At 44.2% G+C, this 22,316-nt stretch overlaps 2 protein-coding genes across 4 annotated transcripts in view; both read left to right on the plus strand.

The window, feature by feature from the left end:
- LOC121911176 overlaps nucleotides 1–22,316 on the plus strand; it is a 374,983-nt gene that overhangs the window by 231,084 nt on the left and 121,583 nt on the right. The gene's annotated exons all lie outside the window — the stretch shown is intronic.
- Nucleotides 1–22,316, plus strand: part of LOC121911170 (cullin-9) — a 51,545-nt gene that overhangs the window by 16,320 nt on the left and 12,909 nt on the right. For 2 of the 3 annotated variants that reach the window (XM_042432400.1, XM_042432401.1), the window contains 22 exons: nucleotides 980–1,170; nucleotides 1,257–1,453; nucleotides 2,926–3,074; nucleotides 4,382–4,470; nucleotides 5,132–5,237; nucleotides 5,326–5,553; nucleotides 6,342–6,432; nucleotides 6,567–6,738; nucleotides 8,128–8,233; nucleotides 8,378–8,473; nucleotides 8,909–9,084; nucleotides 9,724–9,857; nucleotides 10,107–10,292; nucleotides 14,072–14,101; nucleotides 15,719–15,855; nucleotides 16,065–16,247; nucleotides 17,155–17,312; nucleotides 17,432–17,630; nucleotides 17,745–17,916; nucleotides 19,851–19,996; nucleotides 20,919–21,045; nucleotides 21,136–21,341. In XM_042432400.1, the coding sequence (XP_042288334.1) occupies nucleotides 980–1,170; nucleotides 1,257–1,453; nucleotides 2,926–3,074; nucleotides 4,382–4,470; nucleotides 5,132–5,237; nucleotides 5,326–5,553; nucleotides 6,342–6,432; nucleotides 6,567–6,738; nucleotides 8,128–8,233; nucleotides 8,378–8,473; nucleotides 8,909–9,084; nucleotides 9,724–9,857; nucleotides 10,107–10,292; nucleotides 14,072–14,101; nucleotides 15,719–15,855; nucleotides 16,065–16,247; nucleotides 17,155–17,312; nucleotides 17,432–17,630; nucleotides 17,745–17,916; nucleotides 19,851–19,996; nucleotides 20,919–21,045; nucleotides 21,136–21,341 (3,279 nt within the window). The remainder of the gene's footprint in view (nucleotides 1–979; nucleotides 1,171–1,256; nucleotides 1,454–2,925; nucleotides 3,075–4,381; nucleotides 4,471–5,131; nucleotides 5,238–5,325; nucleotides 5,554–6,341; nucleotides 6,433–6,566; nucleotides 6,739–8,127; nucleotides 8,234–8,377; nucleotides 8,474–8,908; nucleotides 9,085–9,723; nucleotides 9,858–10,106; nucleotides 10,293–14,071; nucleotides 14,102–15,718; nucleotides 15,856–16,064; nucleotides 16,248–17,154; nucleotides 17,313–17,431; nucleotides 17,631–17,744; nucleotides 17,917–19,850; nucleotides 19,997–20,918; nucleotides 21,046–21,135; nucleotides 21,342–22,316) is intronic. The other variant, XM_042432403.1, reaches the window with a different exon arrangement.

The following is a 22,316-nucleotide window of genomic DNA, read 5'->3' on the forward strand; positions in this document are numbered from 1 at the left end:
ACTAAAACTCCCTTTAAACAAACAATAAATCTGTTTCATCAGGATCATTTGGAAAATATTATAGTTACATTAAAAAAAGTCTAAACGGACACATTTAAAGTCTGTTTGTAGGATTTGAAGTTTCCACCAGCTGCAACAATAAATCTATTAATGGAGTCGTTGTCAACTATGAAATTAATCGGCAACTATTTTGATAATTGATTAACTATTTGAGTCATTTGTTACGACAAAAAAAGTCTCTGATTGCAGCTTAAATGTGAATATGACAGCAAACTGAATATCTGAAGTAAACAAGATGTTTACTATGAATAATAATAAATAATGTCTTCAGAATGGTTTTAAAGCTGCTTAAAGCTATAATATGTAATTATTCCACATTAAATGTCTAAAAACAACTAGACCTGTGTTATATATGTTGAGTTGTGTATTTTCAAACTCAGAGAAATCTGTAATTTAATCAAAGTAACGGACCGTTTCATTTGGTCGCCTGTCGATGGCGTCATACCTCCTCTACCAAAGAGTAAACACGCACCAGATGCATACGGCGGCGCTGTGTTTGTCCGCTACAATGGCGTCTACCAAAGAGTAACTTACACACATACAAGATAATACATCGGCGTTGTGGTTGTTCCACACAAACTGTTATAAATGGACTTTTATTCAGTTTTAAGACACATTTTCATGATAAATTTAGGTGGTTTTTAACTATATCTTTTAGCCGGAAGAAGGATTTTAGTCATCGGACGTCTGGATCTTAAGTTATCAGAGAAATAAACTGGACAAACGTTAGCAGCAGCTCGGCTAACAGCCCCTCCAGGAAGTCCGGTGGTCACCAAACATCGTCGGAGAAATATTGATTTGTTAGGTGAAACAGCTTTATTCAGTGTTTTTACCTGTAATCTCCGGATCCGTTTGTAAAAACATCCTGAATGATTCTTGTGTGAAGCTTGTTGTTGTTGTTGTTGTTTGTTCCTGTTAGACTCTGAAGGTGATCACTGGAGCCAGTAAACACGACCTCCGCAGCGTCGGCAGCAGTCTTCCTCTCTCAGAGTCCGGCACCCAGATGATGTTGGAGATCTTCGCCAGCATCGGCTCGGCGACGCCCGAAGGCTCCAAAGGCCTGCTGGGAGCCATCCCCGCCGCCATCGACCTCATGCGGAAGACTAAAGGGTAACCGCAGGTTCAGATGCTGCCGTCTCTCTCATGTCTGATCGGTGCGTATCGGTGAACTGTTGTGACGTGTTTTCCCTCTGCAGCTGCATGCTGTCGGTGCGTAACGGCCTGCTCGTCATCATCATGCTCATCTCCAACCACAAGAGCCTGGCGGAGCAGCTGGTGGCCTGTGATGTCACCGCCGTGCTGAAGGAGTGTCTGAAGCTCACCGGAGCCGAGACCATGCTGGCCATCATCGCCCTCAACCACATCTCCATGGTGCACAAGCTGGAGCGCAAAGGTACCGCTGAACACCGAGCACGGGTCCAGTTCCACAAACCTGCACCCGTCAGTAAACACACAGGCAACATAGTCCCTGACTTTAGTGCTTTATTGTAACGTTTGTGCTAACAGATGTCTGATCTGCTGAAAGGACGAGTTCACAATTATTCAAGAGTGTCTGAAACCAACAGTCAGTGTGTTTCTTGCTGTAATCATTCCTCCTGTTCATACTGACCATTAGAAGATCCCTTCATAATGACCTTACAATGGAAGTGATGGAGGACAAAATGTATTTAAAGTTGATCTGAAGCTAATATGAAGCTTCAGCGTCCAAATGAGTCAAATCAAGTAGATATCTTTCAACGTTACAGTCTTTTTAGTGCCAAAGTTCCTCTTTTTGTTACTATACTTCCACCTGCAGCTCAACAGGGAAACACAAAGACTGTAAATGTGTCAGATATCCACTTGAATAGAAGCTTCTGTTTAACAAACACCTCAATAAAAACCTGCATTCTGCATTTATACTGTGTCCTGCTCAGACGCACAGGAACCATTTCTACTCACAGAATGTGTTTATACTATTTATTGATTATTTGTATCTGTATTTATTGATAATCCTGATAGTGAATTCATCATTCAATAACCCAGAATATGATCATTTATTCTGAACACTGGAAAATATGTATTTGGCTAAATGTTTCAGGGAAAATGGAAATGATGTAACTCATATCAAACCTGACGTTCAGGAATTTTCAGCCTCACATGTGACTGAATGTAAATGATGATAAATGATGTAAAATATAAATGCGTTTAACTGTTATTATGGATCAAATTAAAGTCAAGAAGAGTCTGTCTGTCAGCAAGAAACAGTTTAATGGAGGAAATAACATCATGAAAAGAAAAATCTTACTAATAAATGAAGAAAGTTGTTTACGGTTCAATTAATAGATTTTAACTAGATGATGAATCAGAAAACAAATAAAACATAAAACTTGGGAGTGATACAGTGAATCTATGATCTGTCTTCACTTCGGTATGAAACTGCAGTGATGTATCAGATCAGTCTGATCAGCTGCAGCGTCCAATCAATAACTGATATCCAATAAGGGGGCGTGTCGGCCGGTAAAAGACTTCAGTGAAGGCCGCTCTCGTGTTTCCTCCTCGCTCCTCCGAGCAGAATAAGAGACTCGAGACGTACCCTTTGTGTTCAGATCATCCGCTAGCTGCTGGAGCTACATCTCTGATTCACCAGTGACTTCCTGTCATGTGACCGGATGTGAAGGGTCAAAGTTTATTATCGGTCTTCAAAATCAAAGAAACCATGGCGACTAATCGTGCTTGATAAGATTCAGCAGGTTTAGATGTTTTAAAGAAACTTCGGCTTTTGTTTCAGCTGCTGCCGTCTGCGTTTGTTCTTTTTTACCTGTTTATTTACTGATCCATGCCGGTCTCACATGGTGTGTGTGTGTGTGTGTGTGCGTGTGTGTGCAGAGAGTCCGGAGCAGCTGGACTTTAAGGACACGGAGCTGCAGATGTTGGTGGTGAGTCTGAAGGAGCTGACGGCCACTAAAGAGGTGATTCAGACTCTGGAGCAGCTGCTGTGTGACGACACCTCACAGCTGGAGGAGGAACGCAGCCAGGTACACACACACACACACACACAGAGGTCACATGGTTTATTGTAGCGCTGCAGTGATTGGTTGACAGAGGTTTTTCAGTGAAGAAGTCTGAGGTTGGAGGTCGTGTGTGTGTGTGTGTGTGTGTGTGTGTGTGTGTGTGTGTGTCTGATTTAATTTGGGTAACAGTGTGACTTGACTCAGGAGCCGTCAGGACGATATCACTCCTAAATTCCACCGGGCGCGTGTGCACTGCCGGAGCTGATCGCGGCCGCTCTAGTCAATGTATCTGATTCCACCGGGCGCCGCGGCGCGTTTCAGAAGCGGCTCTCCGCTCCGCTGCGCTAAAGATAGATGCCTCGTCTATTCTTTACGGAGGCCGCGTCAAGCAGCACAGAGCAGATGGAGCTGGGCAGGAAGTCAGACACAGAAACAGCATTGAGCATCCGCTCAGTTTTCAAAATAAAACACCCCGTGCAGACTCCTGGTCGTATATCAACAATAAACGCAATTAAAACAGACGAATAAAGAAACTGTTTAACTACGTAGCCTAATTAACCATAGTAGAAGCATGAAAATCAAGGAAAATGACCAAATCAACGAAAGCTGAGCAAGTTAACAAAATCGGGCAGTTTAGTTGCCCTGCTACTGCAGTAATTACGGTAGCCTTAAGGCACTTTACCAGCTTTGACTAGGCTGCTGTAATTACTGTAGTAGGAGTGCAACTGACTTTAAACGGTGGAAGGCTTCCCCGCAGTGAAGACGCTCCGCTTCTGACACGCTCCCGGTGGAATAGGGCGCCGTGCAGAGGACGGAGCAAAACCGCGTCAGAGCTGGAACGCGGCGCCCGGTAGAATCCCGGGGTTACAGTTTTTACTCCGCTATCTTCTGGTCTTAACGGAGCATTGTGTGTTCTGGGTGTTTGGTGCAGGAACTACAGGCTGGTCCGACTGGCTCACTGATAACTAAACAAAACGTGTCATGTAGATTTTTATTGATGCTCTGTCACTGTTTGTACAGCCGGCACAGTTGTATGTTTCAGTGTAAAATAAAGCCAGAACCAGAGAGCGCAGAACATGGAGAACCCACACAGAGAACATAGTGAAGAGCTGACAGAACTAACAGAGAGAATAAAACCCACAGTCACACACAGAAGATGCATGAAGGGGACTAAATCCTCCCAAAGAACAAAGTGAATGTATTGATTAGTGTGCTTCTGTCTGTAAAGATCAATATAATCCATCTGACCCTAAAGGCAGATTATGTGATAAGCTGCTGTTGTGTTGAAGAGCTGAAAAGATGATTGTTGTTTGTTTTGTTTTTTTTTAAAGGTGACTCACAGTCGTGACACCTATCAGGACCTGGTCCGTCTGATGGAGCAGCACCGAGCCGACCGGACCGCCCAGCTGTCCATCCTCAGGTACTGACCAACCACAGCAGCCCGGCCTCGCTGTGACCTCTGACCCCGCTGTGAATGCTGCTGTCACTCTCACTCTCACCTTCCTTTATACTAAACCAACATGGCCGCTATTCTAGAGCTGCAATATTATCGATTAACCCGCCGATTATTTTCTCAAGTCATCGTTTAGTCGATGGAATTCTAAAAAAAAATGTGTTGTTTTGTTCCACTTACAGTCCAAAACCTTCAGATATTCAATTTTCTGTCAAAAATACAACAAAGAAAAACAGCAAAACGTCACGTTTAAGAAGCTGAAATCAAAGGAACTCATGTTTGATAATTGATAATCAAAATTGTTGCAGATACATTTTCTTTCCATTGACTAATCGACTCATTTTTGCAGCGCTACAGTTTCTCCTCAGATATCCTGCTGCACAGATACGACTATAACAGCATTTGTCATCACATTTCATTCATGAGGTCTAACTCTTTCTTTTCTTTTCTTCTGACTCGTTTCTTCATTTTCTGTTTATTTTGCTGAAACGTGTTTTTTTTTTTATACGTGTTATATATTATATGTTATAGATACCGTAGGTCTGCTAATCAGTTTTATTTTTCATAATCTGGTTTTATGCTGTTTATATGTGAAAGTGAAACACTGATTGGCTGTTTGTTCCTGCAGGATCCTGAACAAGTTCCTGGACAACTACCAGGAGGACGTGTTGCCGTGGCACGAGAGCATCGAGCCCTGCCTGTCCTCCATGACGGCCTTCATCAACGACAGAGAGGTGAGGATGCACAGAGCGGGAACAGGAGGGGAGAGAGGGATAAATCCACCGTCTGATGTACATTAACCTCCTGTGATCGGTTCTGCAGGTGGTCCAGCTGTTCATCCGCTTCCTGTACCGGCTGGCGTCTCTGAACAAAGACTACACGGTGGTGATGTGTCGTCTGGGAACCAAAGAAGCTCTGGTGAAAGCTCTGGACAAACACAGCACCAACCTGCTGCTGGTCACCGAGCTCCGAGACCTCATCACCGACTGTGAGAAGTACGCCAGCCTCTACAAGAAGATGACCACCAGCGTCCTCGCCGGCTGCATCCAGGTACAAACCAGTACAACCACAGAGAATAACCAGTACGACCACAGAGAATAACCAGTACGACCACAGACAGACAAACCAGTACAACCAGAGAGAGAAACCAGTACAACCACAGAGAATAACCAGTACAACCACAGAGAATAACTAGTAGAATAACCAGTACAACCTCAGACAGACAAACCAGTACAACCACAGAGAATAACCAGTACAACCACAGACAGACAAACCAGTACAACCAGAGAGAGACCAGTACAACCACAGAGAATAACCAGTATAACCACAGAGAATAACCAGTACAACCACAGACAGACAAACCAGTATAACCACAGAGAATAACCAGTACAACCACAGACAGACAAACCAGTACAACCAGAGAGAGAAACCAGTACAACCACAGAGAATAACCAGTACAACCACAGAGAATAACTAGTAGAATAACCAGTACAACCTCAGACAGACAAACCAGTACAACCACAGAGAATAACCAGTGCAACCACAGACAGACAAACCAGTACAACCACAGACAGACAAACCAGTACAACCACAGACAAACAAACCAGTACAACCACAGAGAATAACCAGTACAACCACAGATGGACAAACCAGTACAACCACATAGTGAAACCAGTATAACCAGTACAACCACAGAGTGAAACCAGTACACTGAACACCATGAAGGCACACTGCGTCTATAATGTATATTTTTACAATAATGGCGATAAAACATGAATCAGCACTTTAATTTGAAACTACTTCCTGTGGTTGAGTGTCTACTTCCTGTTTCCTGTCAGATGGTGTTGGGTCAGATTGAGGAGCATCGTCGCAGCCATCAGCCAATCAACATCCCCTTCTTCGACGTGTTCCTCAGGAATCTGTGCCAAGGTCGGTTCACACGGATACATCAGGCTGACCATTATACCCATTATCCATTCATAACTGGTCTGTAACTGGTGTTGAACTGGTATAACTGGTGTTTAACGTATGTGTAACTGGTGTGTAACTGGTGCTGTGTTCAGGTTCCAGTGTGGAGCTGAAGGAGGATAAGTGCTGGGAGAAGGTGGAGGTTTCGTCCAATCACCATCGAGCGAACAAACTGACCGACAAAAACCCAAAAACCTACTGGGAGTCCAACGGCTGCACCGGCTCGCACTTCATCAACATCTACATGCACAAAGGAGTCGTCATCAGGTAAAACTACTGACACTACTGATAGTACTACTGACACTACTGATAGTACTACTGACAGTAGTGGTAGTACTACTGACACTACTACTGACACTACTGATAGTACTACTGACACTACTGATAGTACTACTGACAGTAGTGATAGTACTACTGACACTACTGACAGCACTGACACTACTGATAGTACTACTGACACTACTGACAGCACTGACACTACTGATAGTACTACTGACACTACTGATAGTACTACTGACACTACTACTGACACTACTGATAGTACTACTGACACTACTACTGACACTCCTGATAGTACTACTGACAGCACTGATACTACTGATAGTACTACTGACACTACTGATAGTACTACTGACACTACTGACAGCACTGATACTACTGATAGTACTACTGACACTACTGATAGTACTACTGACACTACTGACAGCACTGACACTACTGATAGTACTACTGACACTACTGATAGTTCTACTCACACTACTGATAGTACTACTGACACTACTACTGACACTACTGATAGTTCCACTGACACTACTGATAGTACTGACACTACTGATAGTACTACTGACACTACTGCTAGTACTACTGACACTACTGATAGTTCTACTGACACTACTGATAGTACTGACACTACTGATAGTTCTACTAACACTACTGATAGTACTACTGACAGTATTGGTAGTACTACTGACACTACTGACACTACTACTGACAGTACTGATAGTACTGACACTACTGATAGTTCTACTGACACTACTGATAGTCCTGACACTACTGATAGTACTGACACTACTGATAGTTCTACTGACACTACTGATAGTCCTGACACTACTGATAGTACTGACACTACTGATAGTTCTACTGACACTACTGATAGTCCTGACATTACTGATAGTTCTACTGACACTACTGATAGTACTGACACTACTGATAGTTCTACTGACACTACTGATAGTACTGACATTACTGATAGTTCTACTGACACTACTGATAGTACTGACACTACTGATAGTTCTACTGACACTACTGATAGTCCTGACACTACTGATAGTCCTGACACTACTGATAGTTCTACTGACACTACTGATAGTACTACTGACACTATTGGTAGTACTACTGACAGTACTGATAGTACTGCTGACACTGATGCTTACTGACCACCAGCAGTTACAGTCAGTTGCTGTATCAGTAACTGACTGTAACTGCTGCTGTTACTGAATCTGATACAACTACAGTCAGTATAATGACCCTGTGTGTGTGTGTGTGTGTGTGTGTGTGTGTGTGTGTGTGTGTGTGTGTGTGTGTGTGTGTGTGTGTGTGTGTGTGTGTGTGTGTGTGTGTGTGTGTGCGTGCGTGTGTGTGTGTGTGCGCTTGCAGACAACTGGCCATCCTGGTTGCCAGTGAGGACTCGAGCTACATGCCGGCTCGGATTCTGGTTCTGGGAGGAGACGACCCCATCAACATCAACACCGAGCTGAACACGGTGAGGCTGTTCAGAGGCGAGCTGTGAGGTCAAAGGTCAAACATCAGAACACGCAGCTGAGACCCGACATGAGCCGAATCAAAGGAAAAGCTTTTCATTGTGTCGTGTTATTGTTAGTGTGAACGTCTTGATGTGTCTGTGCAGGTGAACGTGACCCCGTCGGCCAGTCGGGTGGTTCTACTGGAGAACATGACGAGGTTCTGGTCCATCATCCAGATCAGGGTCAAGAGATGTCAGCAGGTCAGACTCTGAGCTCCAGTCTGCTTCTGTCAGGTTTACTGTATGTGCTGCTGCTGTATCCTGACCCCGCCCCTCTCTCTCCACTGACCCCGCCCCTCTCTCTCCACTGACCCCGCCCCTCTCTCTCCACTGACCCCGCCCCTCTCTCTCACTGACCCCGCCCCCCTCTCTCACTGACCCCGCCCCTCTCTCTCACTGACCCCGCCCCTCTCTCTCCACTGACCCCGCCCCTCTCTCCACTGACCCCCCCCCTCTCTCCACTGACCCCGCCCCTCTCTTTCACTGACCCCGCCCCTCTCTCGCTCACTGGCCCCGCCCTCCCTCTCACTGACCCCGCCCTCGTTCTCCACTGACCCCGCCCCTCTCTCTCACGGACCCCGCCCCTCTCTCCACTAACCACACCCTTCTCTCACTCACCCCGCCCCTCTCTGACAGGGCGGTATCGACACGAGAGTTCACGGTTTCGAGGTTCTGGGTCCGAAGCCGACGTTCTGGCCGGTGTTTAAGGAGCAGCTGTGCTGTCGGACCTACCTGTTCTACAGCACCAAGGCCCACACCTGGTGTCAGGAGGTGATGGAGGACAAGACGCAGCTGCTGCAGCTCTTCAACAAGTACAAATACTCACTGAAAATACTGCAAACATGCTGTTAATACTGCTGTTACTGCAGGTCTTCAACAAGTACAAATACTCACTGAAAATACTGCAAACATGCTGTTAATACTGCTGTTACTGCAGCTCTTCAACAAGTACAAATACTCACTGAAAATACTGCAAACATGCAAACTGTTAGAAAACTAAATAAAACAGTTTATTACTGCAGCTGTTCAGTGAAGAGACTTTCTGTTTTCATAAAGATGCATATAATAATTGTGTGTGTGTGTGTGTGCGCGCGCGTGTGTGTGTGCGTGCATGTGTGCGTGCATGTGTGCCTGTGTGTGCGTGCATGTGTGCGTGTGTACGTATGTGTGTGTGTGCGTGCGTGCGTGCGTGTGTGTGTGTGTGTGCGTGCGTGCCTGTGTGTGCGTGCATGTGTGCGTGTGTACGTATGTGTGTGTGTGCGTGCGTGCGTACGTGTGTGTGTATGTGTCTGTGTGTGTGTGTGTGTGTGTGTGCGCGTACGTGCGTGCGTGCGTGCGTGTGTGTGTGTGTGTGCGCGTGTGTGTGTGTGTGTGTGTGTGTGTGCGCGCGTGTGTGTGCGTACGTGTGTGCGTGTGTGTGCGTGCGTACGTGTGTGTGTGTGTGTGTGCAGACTGAACAGCGCTCTGAGACACGAGCAGATGTTTGCAGATCGTTTCCTGCCGGACGCCGAGGCGGCTGAAGCTCTGGGTCGAACCTGCTGGGAGGCTCTGATCACCCCCATCGTGCACAGCATCACACTGTCAGGTACACACACACACACACACACACACACACACACACACACACACACACACACACACCCCTAACCTTTACCTGACTGAAGTTTCCCAGTGTTCCCAGTGTGTTAAACCAGCAGTCAGGTGTCTGTAATCATTCCTCCTGTTCATACTGGATATTAAAAGATCCTTCAGATGTGTGTTAATCTAAGTGCCCGACACACACACACACACACACACTGATTCCCTCTCTGTAATGCTCTCTGTGTTTACCCAGAATCCTCAGCGTCCAGCCCTCTGTCCTGGCTGCTCAGCGAGTACCTGGACAACGCCGAGTCCGCCCGCCGCTGCAAAAGCCGGGCGGCCATCTTTAACTCTCGCGTGAGACGCCTCACTCACCTGCTGGTCCACGTGGACACGAGCCGAGCGGACAGCGAGGAGCTCAAACCGCCTGTCAAATCAAGTGAGACCGAACACACACACACACACACACACACACACACACACACACACACCTGAAACATCAAACCGACTGAGCTTAAAGGATCGTTCCAGTTTCAGTGTCCATTAAAAGTTAACCGTCAGGTCAAACTCCGCCCACGTCTACATGTGACAGCAGTAAAATATATTATAAACACGCCTCCTACAGTGACCCAGAATATACAAATAATGTAATTTCAGCCGCTAGGCGTCTCAACCAAAACAATAACAAGAGACGGAGTGTGATGATGGTGTGAAGCAGCAAGGGATCATGGGAGTTGTTGTCTTTGTTGTTAAATAAGCAGCTTCTCCGGGATAGGATTACTCCAGTGTTCATCACTCAGGATGTTTTTATCCGCAGAGGTCTCCTCCTCTCCAGAACAAACGTACACGCAGATTAAAATCGTTAAAATACTAATTAAAGCTGTTTCACCTAAAAAATCAATATTTCTCCGACGATGTTTGGTGACCAGCGGACTTCCTGGAGGGGCTGTTAGCCGAGCTGCTGCTAACGTTTGTCCAGTTTATTTCTCTGATAACTTAAGATCCAGACGTCCAATGACTAAAATCCTTCTTCCGGCTAAAAGATATAGTTAAAAACCACCTAAATTTATCATGAAAATGTGTCTTAAAACTGAATAAAAGTCCATTTATAACAGTTTGTGTGGAACAACCACAACGCCGATGTATTATCTTGTATGTGTGTAAGTTACTCTTTGGTAGACGCCATTGTAGCGGACAAACACAGCGCCGCCGTATGCATCTGGTGCGTGTTTACTCTTTGGTAGAGGAGGTATGACGTCATCGACAGGCGACCAAATGAAACGGTCCGTTACTTTGATTAAATTACAGATTTCTCTGAGTTTGAAAATACACAAATCAACAACATATATAACACAGGTCTAGTTGTTTTTAGACATTTAATGTAGAATAATTACATATTATAGCTTTAATGCCGCTGATGTTGACATTTCTATACATAGAAAGTGCTCTGGGCTCAATTTGATCTGTATTTATTCAGAAATTCGCTGGTTTTATTACTCCAACTTTGCACATATTTGATAGATTTGGATTTTCAAACAGGTGACCAGAAGAAATAAATTGACTAATAAAAACACAGAGACAAGGACAGGATGCAGAGAAAGGTGCTCGGTAGGGAGGAAGCACAACTAACATGACTCAGCCTCTCTGACTAAAGCATCCGTAGAAGCCTCTGAGCCTCGTGCTTTAGGCCTCGCTGCGTCCTTTAACCTCAACGTCTCTGACATTTCAGAAGTAACACAGAACCTTGTGACATCACTGAGAAACTCTCTTTATTATAATATGAGGTGGAATCTTTCTATGTCTGGAGTCTCTAATGCAGAAACCTGGACAACGATCAGTTAAACACAAACGCAGCTGTGTATTTCTGTGGTTTTGTTGGTCAGGATTTCATCTATCAGACCTCTGGAGTCTGACTGAGCAGCTGAAGTTTAATTCAACACAGCGATGAGTTTTAAACTCCTCATGAAGGTCGAGGTCACCCACCAGCAAAACCACAACCTCATACTCAGATTTACCAGTTTCTCTGAGGCACTTTGATGAGCAGATCATATTATTATTATTATTATTATTATTATTTAGAGAGAGACACAGAGCATAATACAGTTCAATGACATCATCCTTAATCTTAGTCTGATTGGTCGGGAACATGATTATTATAATCAATAAGAATGATGGCAACAAGTATAAGAATTATTACACATAAAAACTGGAATTATCCTTTAAAATCCTGAAAGTTTTACAATTATTATAATAAATAAGAAAGATTTCCAAAACTACAAACACAAGTAAAAAAGAGCAGCTGGAATTATCCTTTAAAATCCTGAAAGGTGTGAATGAATAAAGTCTTGTTCTTAATTATTAAGCTTAATAAGGAATTGATAAGGTCTTATTGTTAATTATTAAGGTTAATAAGGAATTGATAAGGTCTTGTTCTGACCCCCTAAACCACTGAGATGTATTTTCATTCTGCAGAAGGTCTCAGTACATACAGGTGTCTGACATTAAACACGTTTTTTTTTTTGCAGTGTGCAGATGTTTCAGTGGTTATCGTCCACCGGATCCAGCTGTGTGGCGCTCAGACGTTTTTATATAGTTCACATAAGAATCGTGACTGTAGCTGTAATAACTATTAGAGGATGGTGTTCAGAGAGACAAACTGGTTCAGTACGTGACTCTAAACATCCAACAAAGGCTGATTGATCACAACTGTTACTGAAAGTGGAAAAGGAAAAGAACTGTTCGGCTGTGGCTCAGGAGGTAGAGCGGGTCGTCCACTAATCGGAAGATCGGCGGTTCGATTCCCGGCTCCTCCAGTCCACATGCCGATGTGTCCTTGGGCAAGACACTTAACCCCAAAATTGCTCCTGATGGCTGTGCCATCAGTGTATGAATGTGTGTGAATGGTTAGCTTTCTCTGATGGGCAGGTTGGGACCTTGCATGGTCGCCCCTGTACCCATTCAGCGTATGAATGTGTGTGAATGTGATTCGTAGTGTAAAAAGCGCTTTGAGTGGTCGGAAGACTAGAAAGGCGCTATACAAGTACAGTCCATTTACCAGTCCATTTCTGCAGGAAATGATTTAAGGTGGATCAGAAGCGGTTCTTACGACGTGTCCGACCACGTCTACACGTCTCTCAGTCAGCTGCAGCAAAGGACTCGATGTTTGTTTAATCAAGAATGCGTTTTGAGTCCCCGTTTACACCGGGTATTGATCGGATCTCACTTCCCCGCTCTACATGCAAATAAACACGCACATCGTTTCCCTTTTCAAGACCAAATTCATTCGTTATTCATCCAAAGCTGCGTTCAACTTGTTTGATGAGAGAGAGAGAGAGACGCTGTGCGTATTTAAGCATAAGATACAGCAGCATAACTTCATTGATTATTTCAATCTCTGACACACTGACAGGATCGGTCAGGATCTAATGTTAATAATGTTCTGTGTTCTTCTACACAGGGACACTTCCAGGTTCATACTGTTTGGAGTAAAGCAGCGTCCTGATCAATCCTGAGCTCATCATATCGAGCAGCAAAACTAAAAACTGTCGTTATCAATTTGACAGGACAGAGGAAACTATCCAGCTGATGAACGGCTTAATTTCTATTCTATCTGTTGATTTGAAGAAGGAAACTGGTTAGAGGAACGAGAAAAACAGGAAAGATAATTAGTTTATCTCGTTATCAAACCAGTTGAGCAGCTTTGGACGGAGGGTCGTGTGTAGGCGTCCTTCAATGTGGCCCAGGATGCATTGCGTTTACATCACTGAATGAATGTGGCCTCATGCGGTCCAGACCACCTCCGAATGTGGTCTGAGTGATCGGATCTCAATCCGTCCTCAACGCACCTGGAGACGTGCGTTTACGCCTGTATTTACAGCTGTCCGCTAGTGATCTGATCACCGGAGACGGATGTTAATGCCGGGTGTAAAACAGAGCTGGCAGACGTTACAAACAACAGCTGGAACTGCAGCGAATCGTCTGCAGCAGCTGCAACACAGCTGCACCCGGTGGACGCCACGGTCACGTATCAGGTTTGATGCACCAAAAAACAAGAACAGAGTGAAGCTTGTTTCCTCACATATATTTTATTTTTAGTATTAATAGTCTATAAAGTGCACCGCTACCTGCAGCAGGAGCTGAACAGCATGTAGAGGATGAGTGCTGATGAAAGCGTTTCCAGTCGTCCTCCATGTTTTAAAGAGTTTATTTTGTTTCCAGAAGGTCTCAACCGAAGCAAAGAGCTGAAGAGTAAGTAACAGCTGAGGTCAGAGGTCACGCTGCTGCATTTTCTTTGTTTACGCTTCTGTGACATTTCCATGTGTCCAAATGAGGACAGGAAGTCTTCACGTCGCCCCCTGCTGTTTGACCTCAGAACCGTCCGATTAAACAATTAAAGGACGTTTGACGATCAGTTTCCAATAAAACCGCCACGATCCTCCAATCACAACACAGCAGTGGCAGTGAAACTGTTTTTAATATTAAATCTGTTCACTCAAATCACCAAAACACATATTTGATTTTGTTTTTCTGGGAGTAGATCAGTCGATTAGTCGATCGACAGAAGATTAATCATCCATTTTGATGATCGAATAATTGTTTAAGTCTACTTTTGAAGCGTTTTTGTGTCGTACATGACAGTAAACTGACTATCTTTGGATTTTGAACTGTTAATCAGACATTCTTTCACTATATTCTGACATTTTGTAGACAAAAGGATTAATCAAGGAAACAGATGCGTCTCTTCCTGCGTCCATCCAGACACACGAGCTTTGAAGGATGAGTTTAGAGAGTTATCCACACTTCCTTTCAGATTAAAACATCTCAACTATTGGATGGATTACTGTGGGATTAGTTTTGCAGATTCATGCTCCGATCAGGATGAATTATAATAACTTTAACTTTGGTTTATGACCTTATTACCTGCAGCAGTAAGGACATTCCCATCAGCCTCAGCTGCTAAACCAACACGGTCAAAATGGTTAACGTCATAGCTGCTAATCATCAACATGTTAGCATTTAGCTCAAGAACAGAGCTCTGCATGTTTATGAATGAAAGTTAAGTAAAGGAAAGCCGGTTGCAGCTTGTTTCTGCAGATACGTCCGTCCACATTAAAACGATGAAACGGGTCATTCTAGTGCTGCTGGACGCCTTCCTGACAACAGTTTGAGCAGAGGAAGGTGGTAGATAGCTACGTTTAACAACGCTCGCATCGTACGCACTACAACACCGAGCCGGCGTTTCCCACATTTACACACTCTGGAGGCCGTTTTTGGAAAAGCTCATTTTCAGGGGAGAAAAACGCGGTTTTAGTCTGGATGGAGGAACAAAACAGAAAGACGATGTGTTGATGAATTTAGCCGGCGTAGTGTGGACATGGTCTCACAGTCAATTTGCATCAATTTGTGTTTGTGGGAAGAAAAAGCAGAGCAGGTTCAAAAGGTGAAACATGGTAAAGCTCATTCTAAAGATCAAAGATGAACCACTGATTAATAATCAGTATTAAAGATGACTTAAAGCATCCAGCAGGGGGCGTCAGCTGACACTTTCTCCTCCTCGTCTGTTCTGAATGAAACGTTCAGCTTCCTTCAAACAAACCTGAAGTCATCAGGACGCGTTTACACTCCATCCTTTTCTTTCAGTTTGGACTGCTCTCATTTCGACACCTTGACCTCCTGTTCCCATTTTAGTCATGAGACTGATGTTATCTCTTTTCAGATGGAAAAGAAGGACAGAACAGAGGCACTGCTTTATCTTTTAGTTTTTGGCTGCTGTTATCATTTCTGATTAAGTTTCATTTTTCTCATCAAATTCATCAATGATGATCTCCATTCAAAGAATCCAACGTTTTAATATTTGTCTTCTAGACGGTAAAGAGGGCAAAAACAAAGACAACACCGCGGCCTCTTCTTCCTCCTCGTCTTCGTCAGCCAAGCCCAAAGTGAAGAGCAGCAGCAGCATCGCAGGCATCGCCCTCTGTTGGCAGGGGGTGGTACAGCGCCAGGTGAGACTCTATCACCTTAAACACTGAAGTTTTCTTAACCATCAAATCTTTTAGTAATATTTTTGTAGTCATTCTTCCATTTTTCATCTCACTGGCCCAGTTGCTCTAAACATTTGGTGTTCGTCCAACACTTTCATCCAAAAAATCTCACAACTATGACGGTTTTCTATGAAACACTGGACAGACATTCACGCTTCCTCCTCCTGCAGGTGAAGAAGTTTCTGGAGTCGAGCTGTAGTCTGCCGGACTTCGTGGAGCGTTACCGGACTCTGTACCTGCGGCTGAAGAACGCCATGGAGGAGCTGTTCGGACAGCAGACCGCCTTCGTCCTCGCCCTCAGACACGGCTTCTCAGCTGCCCTGCTGCAGCTCTCCATCCTCAAAGCCATGCATGTAAGTCCTGATAGACACCAGGCTTAACTCGGGTTTAACTCAGGCTTAACTCAGGCTTAACTCAGGCTTAACGCAGGTTTAACTCAGGTTTAACTCAGGCTTAACGCAGGCTTAACGCAGGTTTAACTCAGGTTTAACTCGGGCTTAACTCGGGCTTAACTCAGGCTTAACTCAGGCTTAACGCAGGTTTAACTCAGGCTTAACTCAGGCTTAACTCGGGCTTAACGCAGGTTTAACTCGGGTTTAACTCGGGTTTAACTCAGGTTTAACTTAGCCCTCCACCCTCAGAGCCATGCATGTAAGTCCTGATAGACACCAGGCTTAACTCAGGTTTAACTCAGGTTTAACTCAGGTTTAACTCAGGCTTAACTCAGGCTTAACTCAGGTTTAACTCAGGTTTAACTCAGGTTTAACTCAGGTTTAGCTTAGCTCTCCATCTTCAAAGCCATGCATGTAAGTCCTGAGAGACACCAGGCTTAACTCAGGCTTAACTCAGGCTTAACTCAGGCTTAACTCAGGTTTAACTCAGCCCTCCATCCTCAGAGCCATGCCCACAAGTCCTGCATTACACCAGTGGCACCATGATGATTAAGTTAACTTTAAACCAGGTTAATCTCTATTAGTAAACCTGGCTTAATCTGGAATAAACCAGATTTAACTGTAGTTTTATTTATGCACCCATCAGGCTTAACTCAGGCATAGACACCAAAGGGGGCTACAAAGGTTAACTCTGGTTTAAACTAGACTTAATCAAGGCTAAACCCAAGTCCTGCTTAATACCAGTGTGCTTCCAATCTTAACTCTGTTATAAAGTAGGCATAATCCAGGCTTTGATCTGGTATAATCCACGTTGATCTGTACAGTGTGATGATGATGATGATGATGTTGATGCGTTGGCTGTGTGCAGGTGAGCGAGCGTTTCGCTCAGTATATCGACCAGATGATCCAGGCCAGCGGCGCCGTGTCCGGCAGTGTGGAGACTCTGGAGAGGCTGCAGCAGTTTCTGGAGCCGATGCTCTTCCTGTCCGGCCTGGAGCTCGCCAACACCTTCGAACATTTCTACAGGTCAGAATGCCTGAGAACGACACAGCTGCAGTCAGAACAAAACCAGACTTACAACAGACAGTCTGAACACGCCGAAGGAAACGACTGTAAACTCCGATGCTGTCTCCCTCTCTCTCTAGATACTACCTGGGCGACCGGCTGCTGGCTCAGGGTAACGTCTGGTTGGAGAGCGCTGTGATCGATCAGATCGGCAGCTGCTTCCCGAGTCGCTTCCCTCAGCAGATGTTGAAGAACTTGAGCGAGTCGGCCGAGTTACAGCAGGAGTTTCACCTGTACCGCCTGCAGCAGCTGGACCGCAGCCTGCAGGAGCAAGACCAGGTCAACAAACACACACAGAACCTTCTCACGGTTATTTCAAACTGTCTAAATATGAGAAGACTTTGCTTAACCACATACATTTTGATGCTGTTTGTCCCTTCCTTGTTGCTGTAGATGATGGAGGAGGAGTGGGTGGAGTCAGATGAGGAAGCAGAGGTCCAGGTTCTGGTTCTGTCTCCACGCTGCTGGACCGTCTCCTCGCTCTGCTTCCTTGACGAACCCACAACACATTTTCCAGCCGAACTCTGCTCCTACCTGAACCAGTTCACCCAGTTCTACACCCACAGTCAGTACCAGTTCACCCAGTAAAACCTAGTTTAACTCTCTTATAAACCAGGCTTATTTCTGTTATAAACCAGGCTTATTTCTGCTATAAACCAGGCTTATTTCTGTTATAAACTAGGCTTATTTCTGCTATAAACCAGGCTTATTTCTGTTATAAACCAGGCTTATTTCTGCTGTAAACCAGGCTTATTTCTGTTATAAACCAGGCTTATTTCTGTTATAAACCAGGCTTATTTCTGCTGTAAACCAGGCTTATTTCTGCTGTAAACCAGGCTTATTTCTGCTGTAAACCAGGCTTATTTCTGTTATAAACCAGGCTTATTTCTGTTATAAACCAGGCTTATTTCTGTTATAAACCAGGCTTATTTCTGCTATAAACCAGGCTTATTTCTGTTATAAACCAGGCTTATTTCTGTTATAAACCAGGCTTATTTCTGCTGTAAACCAGGCTTATTTCTGCTGTAAACCAGGCTTATTTCTGTTATAAACCAGGCTTATTTCTGTTATAAACCAGGCTTATTTCTGTTATAAACCAGGCTTATTTCTGTTATAAACCAGGCTTATTTCTGCTGTAAACCAGGCTTATTTCTGTTATAAACCAGGCTTATTTCTGTTATAAACCAGGTTATTTCTGTTATAAACCAGGCTTATTTCTGCTGAAAGCCAGGCTTCTTTCTGCTGTTAACCAGGCTTATTTCTGCTGTAAACCAGGCTTATTTCTGCTGTAAACCAGGCTTATTTCTGCTGTAAACCAGGCTTATTTCTGCTGTAAACCAGGCTTATTTCTGCTATAAACCAGGCTTATTTCTGCTGTAAACCAGGCTTATTTCTGCTGTAAACCAGGCTTATTTCTGCTGTAAACCAGGCTTATTTCTGCTATAAACCAGGCTTATTTCTGCTGAAAGCCAGGCTTATTTCTGCTATAAACCAGGCTTATTTCTGCTTTAAACCAGGCTTATTTCTGCTGAAAGCCAGGCTTCTTTCTGCTGTTAACCAGGCTTATTTCTGCTGTAAACCAGGCTTATTTCTGCTGTAAACCAGGCTTATTTCTGCTATAAACCAGGCTTATTTCTGCTATAAACCAGGCTTATTTCTGCTATAAACCAGGCTTATTTCTGTTATAAACCAGGCTTATTTCTGCTATAAACCAGGCTTATTTCTGCTATAAACCAGGCTTATTTCTGCTATAAACCAGGCTTATTTCTGTTATAAACCAGGCTTATTTCTGCTATAAACCAGGCTTATTTCTGCTGTAAACCAGGCTTATTTCTGCTGTAAACCAGGTTTATTTCTGTTATAAACCAGGCTTATTTCTGCTATAAACCAGGCTTATTTCTGCTGTAAACCAGGCTTATTTCTGCTATAAACCAGGCTTATTTCTGCTATAAACCAGGCTTATTTCTGCTGTAAACTAGGCTTATTTCTGGTTTAAGCCAGACTTAAGTCGGGTTTGCACTGTCAGTAACTAGTTCACATAATCTTCTGAAATTAAGTTAAGATAAAAGAATCCAGAGCAGCATTTAGCTAATATCAGAAGTGAATTTTAGACATTTTGATGTGTGATTGAATGTGATTAAATGCAAATTCAGCTTCAGATTCAGACATATGAGCTGACAGGACTCACTTTTCTTGTGTGTGTGTGTGTGTGTGTGCGTGTGCGTGCGTGCGTGCCTGCGTGCGTGCGTGCGTGCGTGCATGTGTGTGTGTGTCTCTGTGTGTGTGCGTGCGTGCATGTGTGTGTGTGTCTCTGTGTGTGCGTGTGCGTGCGTGCATGTGTGTGTGTGTCTCTGTGTGTGTGCGTGCGTGCATGTGTGTGTGTGTCTCTGTGTGTGCGTGTGCGTGCGTGCGTGCGTGCATGTGTGTGTGTGTCTCTGTGTGTATGTGTGCGTGTGTGTGTGTGTGGTGTGCGTGCGCGTGCGTGTGTGTGTGTGATAGGTCAGTCCATGTACGGTTTGAGTCACTCGAAGCCTCGGCGGCTGCAGTGGACGTGGCTCGGTCACGCTGAGCTACAGTTCGGCTTCTGGACGCTGCACGTCTCCACGCTGCAGATGTTCATCCTGCTGCAGTTCAACAGTCAGGAGGTAACACACACACACACACACACACACACACACACACACACGCTTGCAGGGACATTACACTGACTTACAGTCAGTCCCTGGAGACTAATCATAACCTTCACCAGTACATGTTTAACCTTAACCTTAAAGGACAAGTCCACAATTTTTCAAGTGTGTCTTAAAACAACAGTCAGGAAACACAAAGAGGGAATTTGATGCTAAAAAGACTAAATGTGGCAGATATCCACTTGATAATAATAATAATAATAAATTGGATCTGTATAGCGCCTTTCAAAACACCCAAGGACGCTTTACAAAAAAAGGTGTGTTAGTGGAGGAGGTCTGAAAGGTACTGGGGGGGCAGGGAGTGGAGGGATTTGTAGGTGAGGAGGAGGAGTTTGTAGGAGATGCAGTATTTCATAGGGAGCCAGTGTAGGTGAATGAGAGTGGGGGTGATGTACTGGGTTTGGTGTGGGTGAGAACTCTGGCAGCTGAGTTCTGGACATATTGGAGCCTGTCCAGGGTTTTATTGGGTATCCCAAACAGGACTCCATTGCAGTAGTCCAGAAGATTTGAGATGAAGGCATGGATCAAGGTCTCGGCAACGGTGTTTGAGAGTGACGACCGGAGTCGGGAGATGTTCTTGAGGTGGAAAAAGGCGGATTTGGTGACGGATTGGTATGTGACTGGAAGGAGAGGGTGGAGTCCAGGATGACTAACTCAGACTGCTGAAGCTGAATAGAAGCTTCACACAGACTTTTAAATGACTGTGTGGACACACTGTGGGTTTTATCCTCCATCACTTCCATTGAAAGCACATCTGAAGGATGGAATGATCACAGACACCTGACTGCTGGTTTAACTGGGAACACTGAACTGGTCCTTTAAACCAGGACTTCACTAAGCATTAATGCTTCGCGTCGACCTGCTTTTCTCTCTGCAGGAAGTTCGAGTGGAAGCTCTGCTGCAGGCGAGCGGCTTGTCTGCTGCCGTGCTGCTACACGCTCTGCTGCCGCTCATCAGTGAGGGAGGACCGCTGATCTGCAGCCAGCCGGAGGAACCCAGCCAAGGTCAGACACGCTTTCTCTCTCTCTCTCTCTCACAGCTGTCCTTCCTCCTCCTCCTCTTCCTCTGTGACTGAACCTCCTGTCTGCTGTCAGGTGTGCTGCGGTTGAACCAGCAGGTGGCGTCTCGCAGCTTGGAGGGCGTCCCGGCGTCCGTCCAGCTGCTGCCCAGACAGACGTACCTGAACGTGGACGAGGACGCGGCCGGCACGCTGGAGAGGAAGAGGAACTACATCTACTGCCTGATCGTCCACATCATGAAGCAGGAGAAGGAGATGCACATCGACAACCTCGTCTTCAAGGTCAGAGGTCACAGAGCTGCAACAGTCAGAGTACAAGACAGAAAAACGTCACAAAAATGCTAAATGAAATAAAAAATATAGCCTAAAATGTCTTTGTGCTGTCAGACAGTTACTATCAGAGTGACAGCAGACCACATCCTCATAAATCCAGAATGAAATTTGTTTTCAGAGTTTGTTTTGAACTGATTGAATTTCATTTTTTTTTTTTTTTAAAGATTATATAACCTACAAAATTTAAATTGTTCGCACACAATTTTAAAATAATGTTTTTGAGATTCAACCTCTTGAGACTCTTCAGATATGGAAGTCTGATATAAACTGAAGTTATTAATCAAATTAAATTACATTTTTAACGAAGAGCAAAACCTCCGATCTGAAAAACTTGTTTTCTTGCAGGATGCTGTTTGTTAAGGACACCCGACACATAAAACACTGTTTTTGGACTCTATTATTATATTATGTGTTATAGATATTAATGCCTCGCAAAGTGCAGAGAGGAGCGAGTTTCTACAAAACGATGCTCTAAATTAAGTTAATAATTAAAATTAAATTAAAATTAAATTCTTGTGAGACTTTTGTGTCTCATGGAAGGGGGCGGGATTATCTGAGCAGCCTTGTTCTCATCATCCAAACTGCAGACAGGAGGTTTTGTGCTTCGGCCATCGATGTGTGTTTGCATGATTTAATGTACTTAAATGTAATTATGTATACATGTGATATTAGATTCTTAAAATCCAGTTTGCAGGTTTGAAAATGTAAAGATGAACATTATAACAAAAACTCATTTAAACTCTGGTTTGTTGTTTCAGGTTTAGGTTTCATAACGTCGTCCAGTTTGAAAATTAACTGAAAACTATTTTTACCGTCATTTTAATTTTTTATTTGGAAATTAATTTAATATTTTGAAACATGAATATGAAAATTGGATTTTAAAATGTACTTTTTTTTTTTTTTTTTTTTTTTTTTTTTTTGGCA

This window comes from Thunnus maccoyii, chromosome 14 (assembly GCF_910596095.1).
Source record: "Thunnus maccoyii chromosome 14, fThuMac1.1, whole genome shotgun sequence".
Taxonomy (NCBI): Eukaryota; Metazoa; Chordata; class Actinopteri; order Scombriformes; family Scombridae; genus Thunnus; species Thunnus maccoyii.